This window comes from Catharus ustulatus, chromosome 30, assembly GCF_009819885.2.
Source record: "Catharus ustulatus isolate bCatUst1 chromosome 30, bCatUst1.pri.v2, whole genome shotgun sequence".
NCBI lineage: Eukaryota > Metazoa > Chordata > Aves > Passeriformes > Turdidae > Catharus > Catharus ustulatus.
This window is the reverse complement of record NC_046250.1, coordinates 205,458-218,594: the sequence shown is the minus strand read 5'-3', so window position 1 is coordinate 218,594 and position 13,137 is coordinate 205,458. Positions and strand designations below refer to the sequence as shown.

Genomic DNA, 13,137 nt, shown 5'->3' with positions numbered 1-13,137 from the left:
CCGCACGGCCGCCATGGCTGCCCCCTGTCCCTCGCTGCTCTCGCGAGATTTCCCGCGGCTGCGCCGCGCCGGGCGGGCAGGGCGGCGGCGGGGGCGACCTCGCCTCGCGAGAGCCAACCCGCGCGACGGGCCCGCACTTAGTGCTGGCAACATGGCGGCGGCGGCGGCGTCACCCGGCGGGAGCTGCCCTCAGCCGCAGGCTTAGTGCTGGCAACATGGCGTCAGTCAGCCGGAGCCGAGTGCCAGGGCGGGCCCGGCGGGCTGCGGTCGCCCTGCCCGGATCGAGGGCTCGGCTAGAGCCCCCTCGTGGCTGTGGAGGGGGGAACGGCGCAGGAATCGCTCCCTGCTCTGGGATCCCGCCGTGCCGGGGATCCCGAGGGACCGGCCAGGGGCTGCGGCTTCCCCAGTGGTGTCTTCAGGATGAATTAGCTGTCTTCAAGCTAAATCTTCTCTTCTTCTTTTGTTTTGTAAACAAAAGTATGCCGTCACATAACTTCTGTAATAAAAGTTGCTCAATAAAATAAAAAGATTTCGTATTTCAAGCATTGTGTTATGTTACGCGACATAAAAAATCATTAGGTGGGCGGTGTATTAGACGGGTTTATGTAAATTTTACTGGATAAAAGATTTAACTTCGTGTTACCCTTAGTGGATTTGTGGAAAACTCCACCTGGCACTCTCGCAGAATGAGCAAGGACTGAGTGGTCTGTCTCCTTTCTAAACCATGTGTGTGTTTAGAGAGCTCTTTTAACTTAGCACACCCAGAACGGCCCGGACAGGGATCGGGGGAATCCCCGGCCGGCCATGGGCACAGCGCCTGAGCCCCGAGGGGCCGCGGCCTGGGCCCGCCCCTCCGCCCGCCCCACCTGAGCTGGTTCGGCAGGTTTGAGGCCGAGAGGATCGCGGGAGAGCGCCGCAATCCCGCAGGGTCCCGGCAGAGCTGGCCCGTGGCCCCCATGGTCCGGCTGTGCCCGGGTGAGTGCTGCAGCGAGGGGAGGCGGTGCGGCGGGGGAAGCGGGGCTGGGGCTGGCAGCGGGGCTGGGGTCTGCGGGCCGGGCGCTGCAGGTGCGGGAGGCCTTAGGAAGCTGTTTCAGCCCTACTTCCGTGTCTGGATCGCAGAGGAAGCCCCAAGCGGCTCCGTGCCTCAGTTTCCTCACACCTATGGCCAGGCCAAGGCTCCTTCTGAGGGTGCAGGGATGGATGTGCTGAGAGGAGTGAAGGAGTGATGTTCATTGCAGAGAACACCCCGGACGAGCCAAGAGACAGATTTCCCTAAAGTGTAACAACGTGGGAGCTCTTCCTGTGCTTCCTGCACCCCATGGAAAGGCACCTAGCAGCCTTTTTGCCCATCCACAGTCTCAGCTCTAGAGGCAGCAAACAGCCCATACTGACTCCCAGAAGCAGCTAGGCCACCTCTCCCCACGGCTTGGCTGGTCCTGGCCCGGGAGAGAGCCACAGAGGAGCCAGTTGTATCACCCAGGCTGTGCCCAGCCAGAACCCCCAGGATGTTTCTTCAGTGGGGGAAGCAATTGCCAGGCTGCCCTGTTTTGCAGCCAGACCTGCACCTCCAGGGTTCACTTTTCCCAGGACAGTGCCTGACCCCACTGCCAGGGGACACCGCAGGGGACAGAGCGCAGGGACACCAGGCACTGCTTTCCTCTTCTGGTGTAAGGACAGGTGGGTTGTGTGGGCTCCAGGGATGCCAGTTTGCTCCCACTTTGTCACTGGGTTGTGCACGTGACACCAGACCTCTCATTTCTGATGTAAATTTGTCTGTCTCCTTTCTCCTGGTCCAGGGTGAAAGCAGAAAGGACAGGAACCTTGTCCCTTCTGAACACCACAAGTGCAGGCAGTGGTGTTACCAGCCCCTAGCTGTGTCCCCAGCAGTGTGGAACTGGTTGCTCTCATGGCTGCTGTGGATCCTGCCGTGACCCCCGAGGAGGTGGCTCTGCTGGAGCTGGGGAAGGTGGCCCTGGACAAGGTGCCACCAGCCCCAGATGAACACCTGGGAGACCCTGATGCCACCCTGCCATGGGACCAGTGTCAGCACAATGCCCAGGGCCAGCCAGAGCTCATGGAGACAAAGAGGCGCTCGAGTCCTGAGGGGGGCCATGAAGACCCAGAGGAAGCTGTTCCCACCTGCCCCACAGCCGAGGCCGAAGATGAGGAAGTCCCCCAGCTGCCTGTGATGGCAGCCCACGTCTTTGTGCCCATTGACCCTCAGTGCATCGAGCAGAATCCCTTCAAGCAGAAGCAGCACCCGACCCCATGGCCCCAGGAGGAGGGCAGGGGGGACCATGTTCCCCCCAGTGACAGACCCAGTAGCCACCACCACAAGCAGGTCTTCTTCCCCCTTGGCCCTTCGCGCTACCGGGACCCACTGGGCTTTGAGGGGCGCGTGGTCAAGCCCCCAGCTGCGGAGTCCCAGTGCCCATGTGCCAGGGACTGTGGCACTGATAATCTCAAGGCTGTGGCATCGGTGGCAGGGGCCCTGCTTCTCTGCCCTTGCCTCATCTATGGAGCCTACATCTTCTTACCCTTCGATGCCCCACTGCTGCCCACCACCAGCGCCCGCCTGGTCTACACATTGCGCTGCACCGCCTTTGCCACCTTCCCCATCGTGCTGGGTGAGCCATGGGCTTGGGGTGTGAGTGCTTTGCTCCTGCTCTGGGCTACCTTAGCCCTGGGGCTGAGCTCTTTGTGGCTCTGTTGCTCCCACCAGGAGCAGCGTATCGGAGTTTTTCTCCCCTTCTGGTGCTCCCCAAATCCCACTGTGGCTCCTCTGGGCACTCACTCAGCCTCTCTCTCTGTCCCTCAGGAATGATCGTCAGCGGCATCTCCCGCCTCTGCTCCTCCGCCCTGGAGCCCTTCGGAGAGCTCCACAGGGAGGTGGAGATCCACCGCACTTACGTCTCCCAGTCTGTCCACCTCTTCATCCTCTACTTCTTCAACATGGCTGTTCTGGCCACCTACCTCCCACAGGAGCTCCTCAAGCTCATTCCACTGCTCACAGGGCTCTTCGCCATCTCCCGGTAAGTGGCTCCCTCACCCCAGTGTGCTGTTGGGCTCTGTCAGTGCCAGCAAACACCATCCCTTGGAGCAAACTCCCACTCTCTCTGCACCTCACCCAGCTCACCAGAGCTGGGAAGGGTTCCTCTTCCTGCAGCAGCCAAGCCTGGGAAATCCTCACTGGTCAGAACCACTGAGTGCCAGCCCCCTGGCATCACCCTTAGCTGAGCCTGCATCCTCTGCCTTCTCCAGGTTGATTTTCTGGGTGTCCTACGCCATCGGCCGCTCCTTCCGTGCCTTCGGCTTCAGCATGACCTTCCTGCCGCTCCTGGCCATGCTGATCTGGAACCTGTATGGCTTGTTCATCCTGGAGCCTGAGAGCCTCCTCTCTGTGGCAGCACCAACATCTGAGGGCCACTCCAAGGAGAGCCGAGCCAAGCTCCGGCACTGGGGGTGAGGGAGGCCAGGAGATGGGGTGCCTGAGCCCTAAAAGCTTGAGCCTTCCTTAATGCCCTGCCTCAAGAGTCCTGACAGCACAGGACTAGCAGATCCAGCTGTGCCCCTGCTCCCTGCCTGGACACAGTGAGGTTTTGCTGGGCTCACAGAACCAGGCTGCAAACCCTCTGCACCAGGAGACTCCTGCTGGAAGGTGAACAAGGCCCAGAGCAAGCAAGCCCTGTTCCCTGGCAATGGGGTGAGATTTGCTTCCCCTCCTGCTGGAACCAACTTTCCCCAATAAAGCCCTTACCAAGCAGCTCTGTGGCTGGTTTGCAGAGGGTGAGTTAAATTTCCCACAGAATGACTCAGAGCTTCGCCAACAGGATGCAATCATCCAGCCTCAAAATTATGTTTTCAAGAGAGAAAAAATGTTTTCCCCAGACTGTCCCTCTCCCAACCCTGCATCCCACTCCTGGATCCCTGCATAACCAGTCTCGCCCTGTTTGTCCCTCCTCTTCCTCCTGGTGGAGGTTCAGCACCCAGTTCACAAACCAGTTGGTCAGACAGGAGGGAGGAAGCCCTCCCCAGGGAGGGAGGCAGGGAGAATCTGTGTTGGGTGACATGGCACCAGGTTTGCCACTGCCAAATTGGATGGCAAATCCTACCCCGGATGGGTGCTGCACCCCTCATTCTGCAGATGTGAACAGACCCCTGGGAGTCTCATGTCTGATGTCCTCAGTTCTCAATCATAACCCAAAGCAGCTAAAATCCACCCAATCCAGGAAAAGCCACTCTAGCTCCAGATCTGACAGGTGTCTGGCTTGTTCCACCCCTCATCCTGCAATGCTCTATCACAGGAAGAGCCCACCCAAAGCAGAGAGTGGGAATCAAGGACCTGAGGGACTGGAATGAAGCTGTGTCAGGGAAGGTGTCTTGGTTTGTAAAGACAGGTGTTCACCAAGGAAGGCGAGAACCCCCCTTGGAATGGAAAATGTAACCCCTCCTTTCCTCCAAATTATTTTAATTCTAAAATCAAAGGGCTTTCAGGCAACAGTATGGGAAGAATGATATGCATACACTTCTTGACTAGTATGTACACGTATAACTAGGCGAACAAACAACACCGGCAGCGACAGCAAACAAAACCAGGAACCCAGTGGAGTCTCTGCCAGCCCCTGGGGCCATTTCCCTTGGGTGCAGTTCCGGGCACGGCCGGCAGGGGCGCTGCTGCTCCCGGCGGGCGGGGCGGGGGCGATGACCCCGCGCGGCTGCAGGGGGCGCTGTGGGACGGGCTCGGGCAGCGCGCGGAATGGCGGCCGGGCCCACACGGGGAGGGATGGAGAGGCCTTGGTTCACAAACCCTGGGGCAGCTGATACTGGTGTCCTGATGGGAAGGGATGGAGAGGCCTTGATTCACAAACCCTGGGGCACCCGCTCCAGGTGTCCCTACAGGAAGGGATGGAGAGGCCTTGATTCACAAACCCTGGGGCACCGGCTCCAGGTGTCCCTACAGGAAGGGATGGAGGAGAGGCCTTGCTTCACAAACCCTGGGGCAGCTGATACTGGTGTCCAGATGGGAAGGGATGGAGGAGAGACTTTGTTTCACAAATTTTCCTGAGCCAGCCGTTCCTGGTGTCCAAATAGGAAGGGATGGAGGAGAGGCCTTGCTTCACAAACCCTGGGGCAGTAGCTCCTGGTGACCAAATGGGAAGGGATGGAGGAGAGGTCTTGCTTCACAAATTTCCCTGGGGCAGCTGGTCCTGGTGTCCAGACAGGAAGGGATGGAGGAGAGGCCTTGATTCACAAATTTTCCTGGGCCAGCCGTTCCAGGTATCCCGACAGGAAGGGATGGAGGAGAGGCTTTGTTTCACAAATTTTCCTGGGCCAACCGTTCCTGGTGTCCCAGCAGGACTCTTAGAAGCAGCAAACTGGGACGGCAGGAATGAGCAAAAATCGTGGGGTGGTAGATGTGAAAAATGAGGTGTAGGTTTCTGGTAGATTTAAAAAAGTTTAATAAAAGACAATAAGAGACAATAAAGCAAAAGGTTACCACGGCTGGGTGTTTGGTATTCTGCCAAGAGCTCACCTTAACTTAGAAAACATTTCTTAAATGCATCAACCTGTTACATATTCATAGATTTTTCATGCATTATTCAAAGTCACCCCCCACACACACCTGTAAATCAACATTTTTACTTTTTGGTTTTTTTTCCTTGTGGCTCCTTTTTGTTGCTGCACTTCTTGATAATGGAGATCAATAAATCCTTTCTTGAGAGTTTTGGTGTTCATCACTCCTGTCTTCATTTAGCTAGGAAAATCCAAGAATGTGAAGAATTTATTGATTATCTTTTTACTATTCTCTGAGTTAGTTTGGTGAGGTAGGGTGTTAACACGGCCACTCTTAGGAGCAGAGATCAGCTCAAGGTAGAAGGGAGCAGAAGACAGAACCACACAGTGGTGGTGTAATATATGTTGTTATAATTCGTGTTTTATATAATATAAGAAGGTTGTATGAAATAAAATAAAATAAAATATAATTAAAATAAAATAAAATATAAAATAAAATAACCTCAGACACTGCCAGCACCCGGGGCCATAGACCACGGCCGTAATTAGCATATCAACAGACCTAGCCCAGCGATCTGGGCTAGGAAAAAGATCATCGATAAAGAACTTGTCAAGTACCACATATCAGACAGCCGATCACCTCCTCTGGTTCCTGTAATCGAGAAACAGCACTCCCAAGGAAAATTACACATCAATACGGAGCAGACACAGCCTTCATCAACACGCAGGAAGGACCTTTGTCCAGGGCAGCACCAGAAAAAGGATTTAATCTAAATATGAGAATCTGCAGCAGAAACAAAGGAAACTCTCGCCTCAGGCCAGAAAAATTGTGTAAAAGCTGGGCTCCCCGGGATGGCAGTGTGAACACAGGGGGATCTGATGTGATAGAGGTCAGATCAGCGTGTGTGATCACCCAGCATCGATTCCCCGGGCTCGGTGCTGTCCTGTTTCGTTTGTGGCTTCCCAAGACCATATTTTCGATCGCAAAAAATAAAAAATGCTGTTTTACTATTTAATTCGGCTTGATTCGGTTATTAACTATAACAGTGGTGAATTCTTCCAACAATGACTAGTCTCCTTCCCCTCCGAATGCCGAGGGAACGAGGGAGAGGAGGAGTTGCACCCCATTCCTTTTTCCCAGCCCAATTCTCGTGGTTTCTCTCCCTTTCCCAAATAAACCCCCAGGTAAAGAGAGCGGTCAGCTGCACCCCTCTCCGGAGCTGTGACAACTCTTTTGTCTCTCTTAAGTACCAGGTCGTTATTGTCTCCTAGCAACACATACGGACAAAATTCCACGAGAGAAAGAAACAAAAGGAAGAATCCTAAACCCCAACAATTACCCAAATGCGGTTGTTGATAGACCCCCCCACCCCGAACATCTGTTTCTCCCGCCCATCCTCAAATTTTTGACTTCGGAAAGAGAAAAAGGAAAAGAAAAGGTATCGAAAAACTCCTGAAGGACAACGCAGGCATCGGTCACAGCCAGCACAGCTTCAGGAGGGGAAAGCTCTGCTTGTCAATTCTGATTTCCTTTTATGACAGAGTAATCCACCTAGCTAACAAAGGGAAGCCAGTTGATGTAATATTTTTGGATTTCAGCAAAGTTTCTGATACCATCTCACACAGTATCCTACTAGACAAACTCTCCAGGACACAGCTGGATAAACACACCTTGTGCTGGGTCTGATGTCACACATCAGGAACTTGTGGGGTTCCAGGTGGAGTGGCACAGGGGTTTCCAGGGAGCCAGACTGGAATGTGTCTGTGGTGTGGTGTGGTGTGGGTATGGCTACTCTGCCTGGTGTGTGCTCATCTCTGCCCCTGAGGGCAATGAAGAAAACCCCAAGCAACCCCAGCAGCAGCACTTCTGGGGCTCTCATAGTTGAATATCTCAAATTACTTTTCAAAATTGTGTAATGGACTGTCAGAAGTCAAATTAACTACATTCAGGCTTGCCTTGCAGCCTAAGAAAAACCAAATAAACTCCAGCCCAGCCCAGACACAGGAAGAACATTTACCCAGACACAGGGAGACCATTTACCCCAGGTGATCAAAGACCAAAGTCTGGGAAAGAACAGGGGGAAAGCACCTCCCTCTTGGCTGCTCTTACACACTGCTGTCAACAGATCAAAAATCCAGTGAACTTGACTGCTGCACAGTCGAGTGAACAGCAAACAATCTGGGAATACAGAGCTAGGACCCAGAGAACACTGCAACCAAAGGACATGAGAGGGGAAGAGGGAGTAAAAGCACAGGGGAGGGGAAGAATGCTTGAGGACAGAAGCATGGCATCTCTGGAAAAAGGGAAGGAGTATGTGACTTTATCCTGCCAAAAATGGGGTTTGCTTTAAAGGGAGGAGTGTGGAAGGACAGTAACTGCAAGACTAAAGGAGGAAAATGAGAATAGTTTGACCCAAACAGTGCTCAGGTTCCTCATTTATGCCTCAACTCAAAGTTTTTAACTTACTTCACTTCTGGAAGAGGTTGTCCCACCACAAAGCCCTCTGTAGCCTACTGCACCTGAAGTTTGTATTGATACAAGACTTCCAAGGGATGGTGTGAAAATGCAAGGACAAAAAGTGACAGTGATGGGAAGATAAATCTTCATGTCCTGTTCAGCTCTGGCACAGGGAGGTGAACCACAGAGCCATCCTAAAGCCAGGGGAAAAGGGAACAATCTTCCCACAAAGCTCCCACCGAAGGGAGAAAGCTTTGAACTGTTAGCCAATGACAGGAAACAGAACAAGGCAAAATTAATTCTACCCCCACTGAAACCCCCACCAGAATGAGGCACTTGAGAGGAGCCTGGACAGGCCTGAAATACAGCAGAGATTTCTATCAATTGCTTAGGACTTAAAAAAACCCATATGCTTAAAAAACACGTATCAAACCACTGTTTCTTTTCTTGGTAACCAAACTGTCACTGTCACACTGCATTGCCTCCATAATGTCTTGCTTTATATAAAATTAGAGACGGGAGTCTGTGACTACATTCATAGTTCCTGAACACATTTAATTTACATCACCAGGTGCTGAGGCCAGTTGGCACAGAACAACTTGCTCAACAGCTTCATCAGCTTCAAAAATGACATAAAATTCAATTGTGTGAGAGCTGCCACTGCTCCAGTGTCAAAACAAAGTTCAAGACTTGCTGCTGGAATTCCATTTTTCTTGGCCTTTCTGTCGAAGTGTCTGGTTTCTCCTATTTCTGAGACCTCTTGGAGTCAGCTCACAGCTGGAGGAGCTGCAGGAGGAATTGTCTATGGAAACCTTACAGAGGATGTGCACTGGCAGACTGGTGCACACAAAGCCAGCACTGTCCTGGGCTGATCCCCTGCATGGGCAGCAGGTCAAGGAGGGGATTCTGCCCCTCTCTGGTGCTCTTCTTCTGCTCCCCCACCTGCAGAGCAGCTCCAGCTCTGGGGTCCCCAGCACAGGAAGGACAGGGAGCTTCTGGACTGAGTCCAGAGCCCACAGAGCTGCTCCAAGGGCTGGGGCTCTTTGCTTTGGAGCCAAGCTGAGACAGCTGAGAGTGTTCACCTGGAGAAGAGAACACTCTGGGGAGAATTTCCAGGATTTAAAGGGGCTCCAACAAAGCTGAGGAGGGACTTTGGAGATGAGCCTGGAGTGCCAGTGCAAGGGGGAATGGCTTCCAAATGTCAGAGGGCAGGGAGAGATGGGATTTTGGGAAGAAATTTTTTCCCTGTAAGGGTGGTGAGGAGCTGCCCAGATAAACTGTGACTATCCCATCCCTGGAAATGTCCAGGGACTTTGAAACAACCTTGTCTATTGGAAGGTATCCCTGCCCATGGCAAAGGGGTGGAGTGGGTTGATCTTTAAGGTCCCTCCCAGCCTAAAGCAGTCTGTGAGTCTCTGAACTCCATGAAATATGGCCCAACCTGAAGCACAGAGCATTTTCCTTCACACAGATGTGAACAATAGTGTTATTATATGACCTGAAGCACTAGAGAAAAAAAAATGAAGAAAATTACTACCACCTTTTCCTCTTACCTGCAGAACAGAAAACAGTTCTGTTTTACAATGCTGAGTTATTCTCAGGTTCTGTGAATTGGCAGAAATCAGTGGACAGTGTGTTCCTTTCCAAAGAAAACCCAGTGCACTTTCCAAAAATACTCCCAGAATTTTGCATTTCTGTAGTGATTTGTCACACAGAGGATTTTTGGTGAATATATGGGAATAGAATTGTGTGTGAGGGAGAGACTGAGATAACATCACAGCGAGGGTTAAGTCCCTTCCCACTCTCTCATTTCCTTATTAGTGCTAAAATCTGTAGCCCAATTACCCGTAGCACTCCATTTGGCAGCTGCTCGTTGTTAAGTAAACACACATTCCCATCAGATAAATACACTTTGGTGTCATAAACTTACAGAGTCACCACACACAGCTTCCCTTCCAGCGTCCTCCTGTCTCCTGTGCAGATGGTGAAACCTGAAATAAAACACGAGGTTTGCTCCCAAGAGCCATCAACAATAACTTGGTAACATGGTTTTCATTAAGAAATGCAACTTTATTTTTAAAAATTGTTAATCTGGGGGTTAATAGTAGAAGCACTCCTAAATTGGCTTGGAAAGCTGAAAGTTGCATCAGGCTTTGTCCCAGAGAGTGGAGCAGTGCTGATTTCTGTACCAGACTCATCTCCTGCTGTCAGAGCCCAGATTTCAGTGAGGAGCAGAGGACAGCACAGGGCAATGGCAGCAGTGCTCACTGTAAAACTCTTCTGGGCAGGAATCAGGGACTGAAGCAGAAGTGTTCTCATTCTTCATCCTCTAAGTATCCAAATCACTTGACAAGTAATTCCTGAATCCAAACACTCCATGATGAAAAAAACCAGCAAGCAGCACAGAAGTCCCATGTAGGCAATCCTGACAGGCTTTCCCAGCTCCAGGGTCCACTTCTGTTACTCTGCAGTCGAGTTAACCACTGTGATTTAGAGAGAAACCCATCAAGTGGAGAAATGCCAGCTCCAGTTTTTAAATCACTGCATTTGAAAATGTGCAAGCTGCTTCTGCCTTAAGACTGAGCTGTCCACTGCCAATGGGATGGATGCAATTACAAAACAAGAGTATATTCCTGAAGAACAAGGAAACATAAGGGATTTATAATTGAGTTTATAATTCACTTCCTTTGCCTAAAAATCCGGCTGCTACAACACAGTGCAATTAGGAAGAGCAAATGGGCAAACACTCTTGTTGCTGAGCAGGAACATCCTCCTTGTTGTGCAGGAGTTCTCTCATCATTTTCATGTTATCAAATGTTCTTAGAGCACTCAGGCAACTACTCAGGGAAGTTGAAGCATTTGGAGAAACTTGGAATCAGGCTCCAAAATGTCCTGTTTGACTTTACAGTCTCTTTTACTGCAAATCGGATTGGGAATACATAGGAAAGAGGATGGAGACACATTGGGAGAGCAGATCCAGCTGGAACTCTCTGTTGGAGGGGACTGTGATGAGCAAAGAGAGGAGAATGCTGTGCCAGGCTTGCCCAGTGCCCATGCTCACCCCTGAGCTGCTGGAGGAGCACAAGACCCTCGAGGTGCTGTAACAGAGATGTTCAAAGTCATAACGTGTAAGGGCAAGTTCTAATTCTGTAAAACCTGACTGTCCCTCAGGTGATGGTCCCTCTACTCCAGGTTTTGGTGTTTGTTCAGTCAGCAGGAGGAGCTCAGAAAACAACCCTTCTGCTCTGCCTGCACAGCCCTGTGTCCTGCTGCCAGCACTCCCTCAGCCCCACTCCCTGTGAGATTTACAGCAGCCTCTTGCACTACAGGCCACCAAACCAGCTGAGAATTTCCTGCCTCACAGCCACAGCCATGTCCATAGAACACTCTGAGCTCAGGATTTGGGTTATTTTCAACATGGTCCCTTCTGCTCTCCAAAGTTTCCCTAACTCAGGAAAATGCAGCTTTCCAGTGCCTAAAGGGATTCCAACAAAGCTGGAGAGGGACTTTGTACAACTCATTGCCCTTTGTCCTGGAGTGCCAAGGCAAGGGGAATGGTTTCACCCTGCCAGAGGGCAGGGTTAGATGGGATTGTGGTTGTTTGACACTGGCCCAATGCCAGGCACTCTTTCACTTTCACCTGCCACAGCTGGATAGAGGAGAGAAAAAAATTAACACAGGGTTCAATGAATTAATAAAGACCAAGAGAAAACACTCCAAGGGCAAAACAGGCTCAGCTTAAGGTTGCAAAGTGAATTTATTACTAACAGAATTAGAGGGGGATAATGAGATGTAAAACCAGCTCTCAATGCACCTTCTTCCCCTCCAGTCCCTCCCTCCTTCCCATTGACAGTGCAGGGAAACAGAGCATGGGGGTTTGGGCCAGTTCATCACCAAGAGTTTCTGCTGCTGCTCTGGGAGAGTTCATTTGTTAGCACAGAAATACACAATCACAGGATGAGTGTGTGCAGGTGCTTTTATTGAAGAGCTCTGGGAGTCAGAGGTACAAACCCAAATCTGACTCCAACATGGATTCCAGAGGGACAGGGTTTTATACCCTTCTTGTTATGTAACTATATATTAATTATTAAACCCATATCTTTCTATTGTGTACATTGATCTTATCCAAGCATGAATTCTTGTAATTTTTATCAGGTCTCCAAATATCCTCTCATGATTCTTGTTATGACTACATCATTTCTCATGATTCTTATTACGATTAAACAAAAATATATTCAATTTACCAAACAATTATTACATTTAACAATGATATTATTTATCATATGATGATTACAGGTGCAGTTTCACATGATCCAATAAAGACAAAGCTCAACCTTCCTTCCCAGGCCTGGTTCCCTTTCCCAGACCTACCAGACCCAACCTTTCTTTCCACCCCCTGAATCTGTTGTGTACGATTCCCATGATTTTAGAAACATTTTTAACCCTGTGCTGTCACATCCCCTGTGAGACCGTGGGGTCCCTCCCACAGCTCTCCATGAACTTCTCCCACATGGGTTCACCTGCTGCAGTGTGAATTCCCCTGCACAAGCACACAGTTCTTCCACTGTGGATGATACAATTCCTCCTAAACCATCTTCCCCTGGCCCCTGGAACTTGCTATAATAGATAAGAGACCCAGATGAGTTGAGTGGGGGTTCCACAGGTGTTTATTGTCCTGCTAAGGGTCCAACAACAGCTCAGTCCAAAGAACTGGGTTTAAACAGGGGTTTTACAGGTTTTGAGTAACTTGGGAAATGAATCAATAGCTGGGGTTTTCTAGGAAATTATAACCAATGAAATCTATAGGGAGAGAAGGTGGGGGGCTTAACACAGGAATATTTCTATGATGAGTTCACTCCAGCTAAGCAATTCTTATCTAAGGAATTTCTCTCCAAGGAGGCCTAGTTAGGGTTTCTTCTCCCTCCACACCCATGGATCCCCACGGGCTGTGCATGGATCTGTGCATTCCCTGTGGATCCCCAGGGGTTGTGCATGGATCTGTGCATTCCCTGTGGATCTGTGCATTCCCTGTGGATCCCCAGGGGCTGTGCATGGATCTCTGCAGCCCCATGGATCTCTGCATCCCCTCTGGATCTCTGCATCCCCTGTGGATCCCCATGGGCTGCAGGGGAACATCTGTTTCACCATGGTCCTCACCACAGCCT

At 51.0% G+C, this 13,137-nt stretch overlaps 1 protein-coding gene across 1 annotated transcript; it reads left to right on the top strand.

Moving 5' to 3' along the window:
• Positions 1-1,889: 1,889 nt before the first annotated feature.
• On the top strand, positions 1,890-3,611 carry TMEM79 (transmembrane protein 79). Its single transcript, XM_033082955.1, has 3 exons — positions 1,890-2,627; positions 2,819-3,032; positions 3,262-3,611. The coding sequence occupies exons 1-3, from the start codon at positions 1,907-1,909 to the stop codon at positions 3,464-3,466; spliced, it is 1,140 nt and encodes a 379-aa protein (XP_032938846.1). The 5' UTR covers positions 1,890-1,906; the 3' UTR covers positions 3,467-3,611.
• The last annotated feature ends 9,526 nt before the right edge of the window (positions 3,612-13,137 follow it).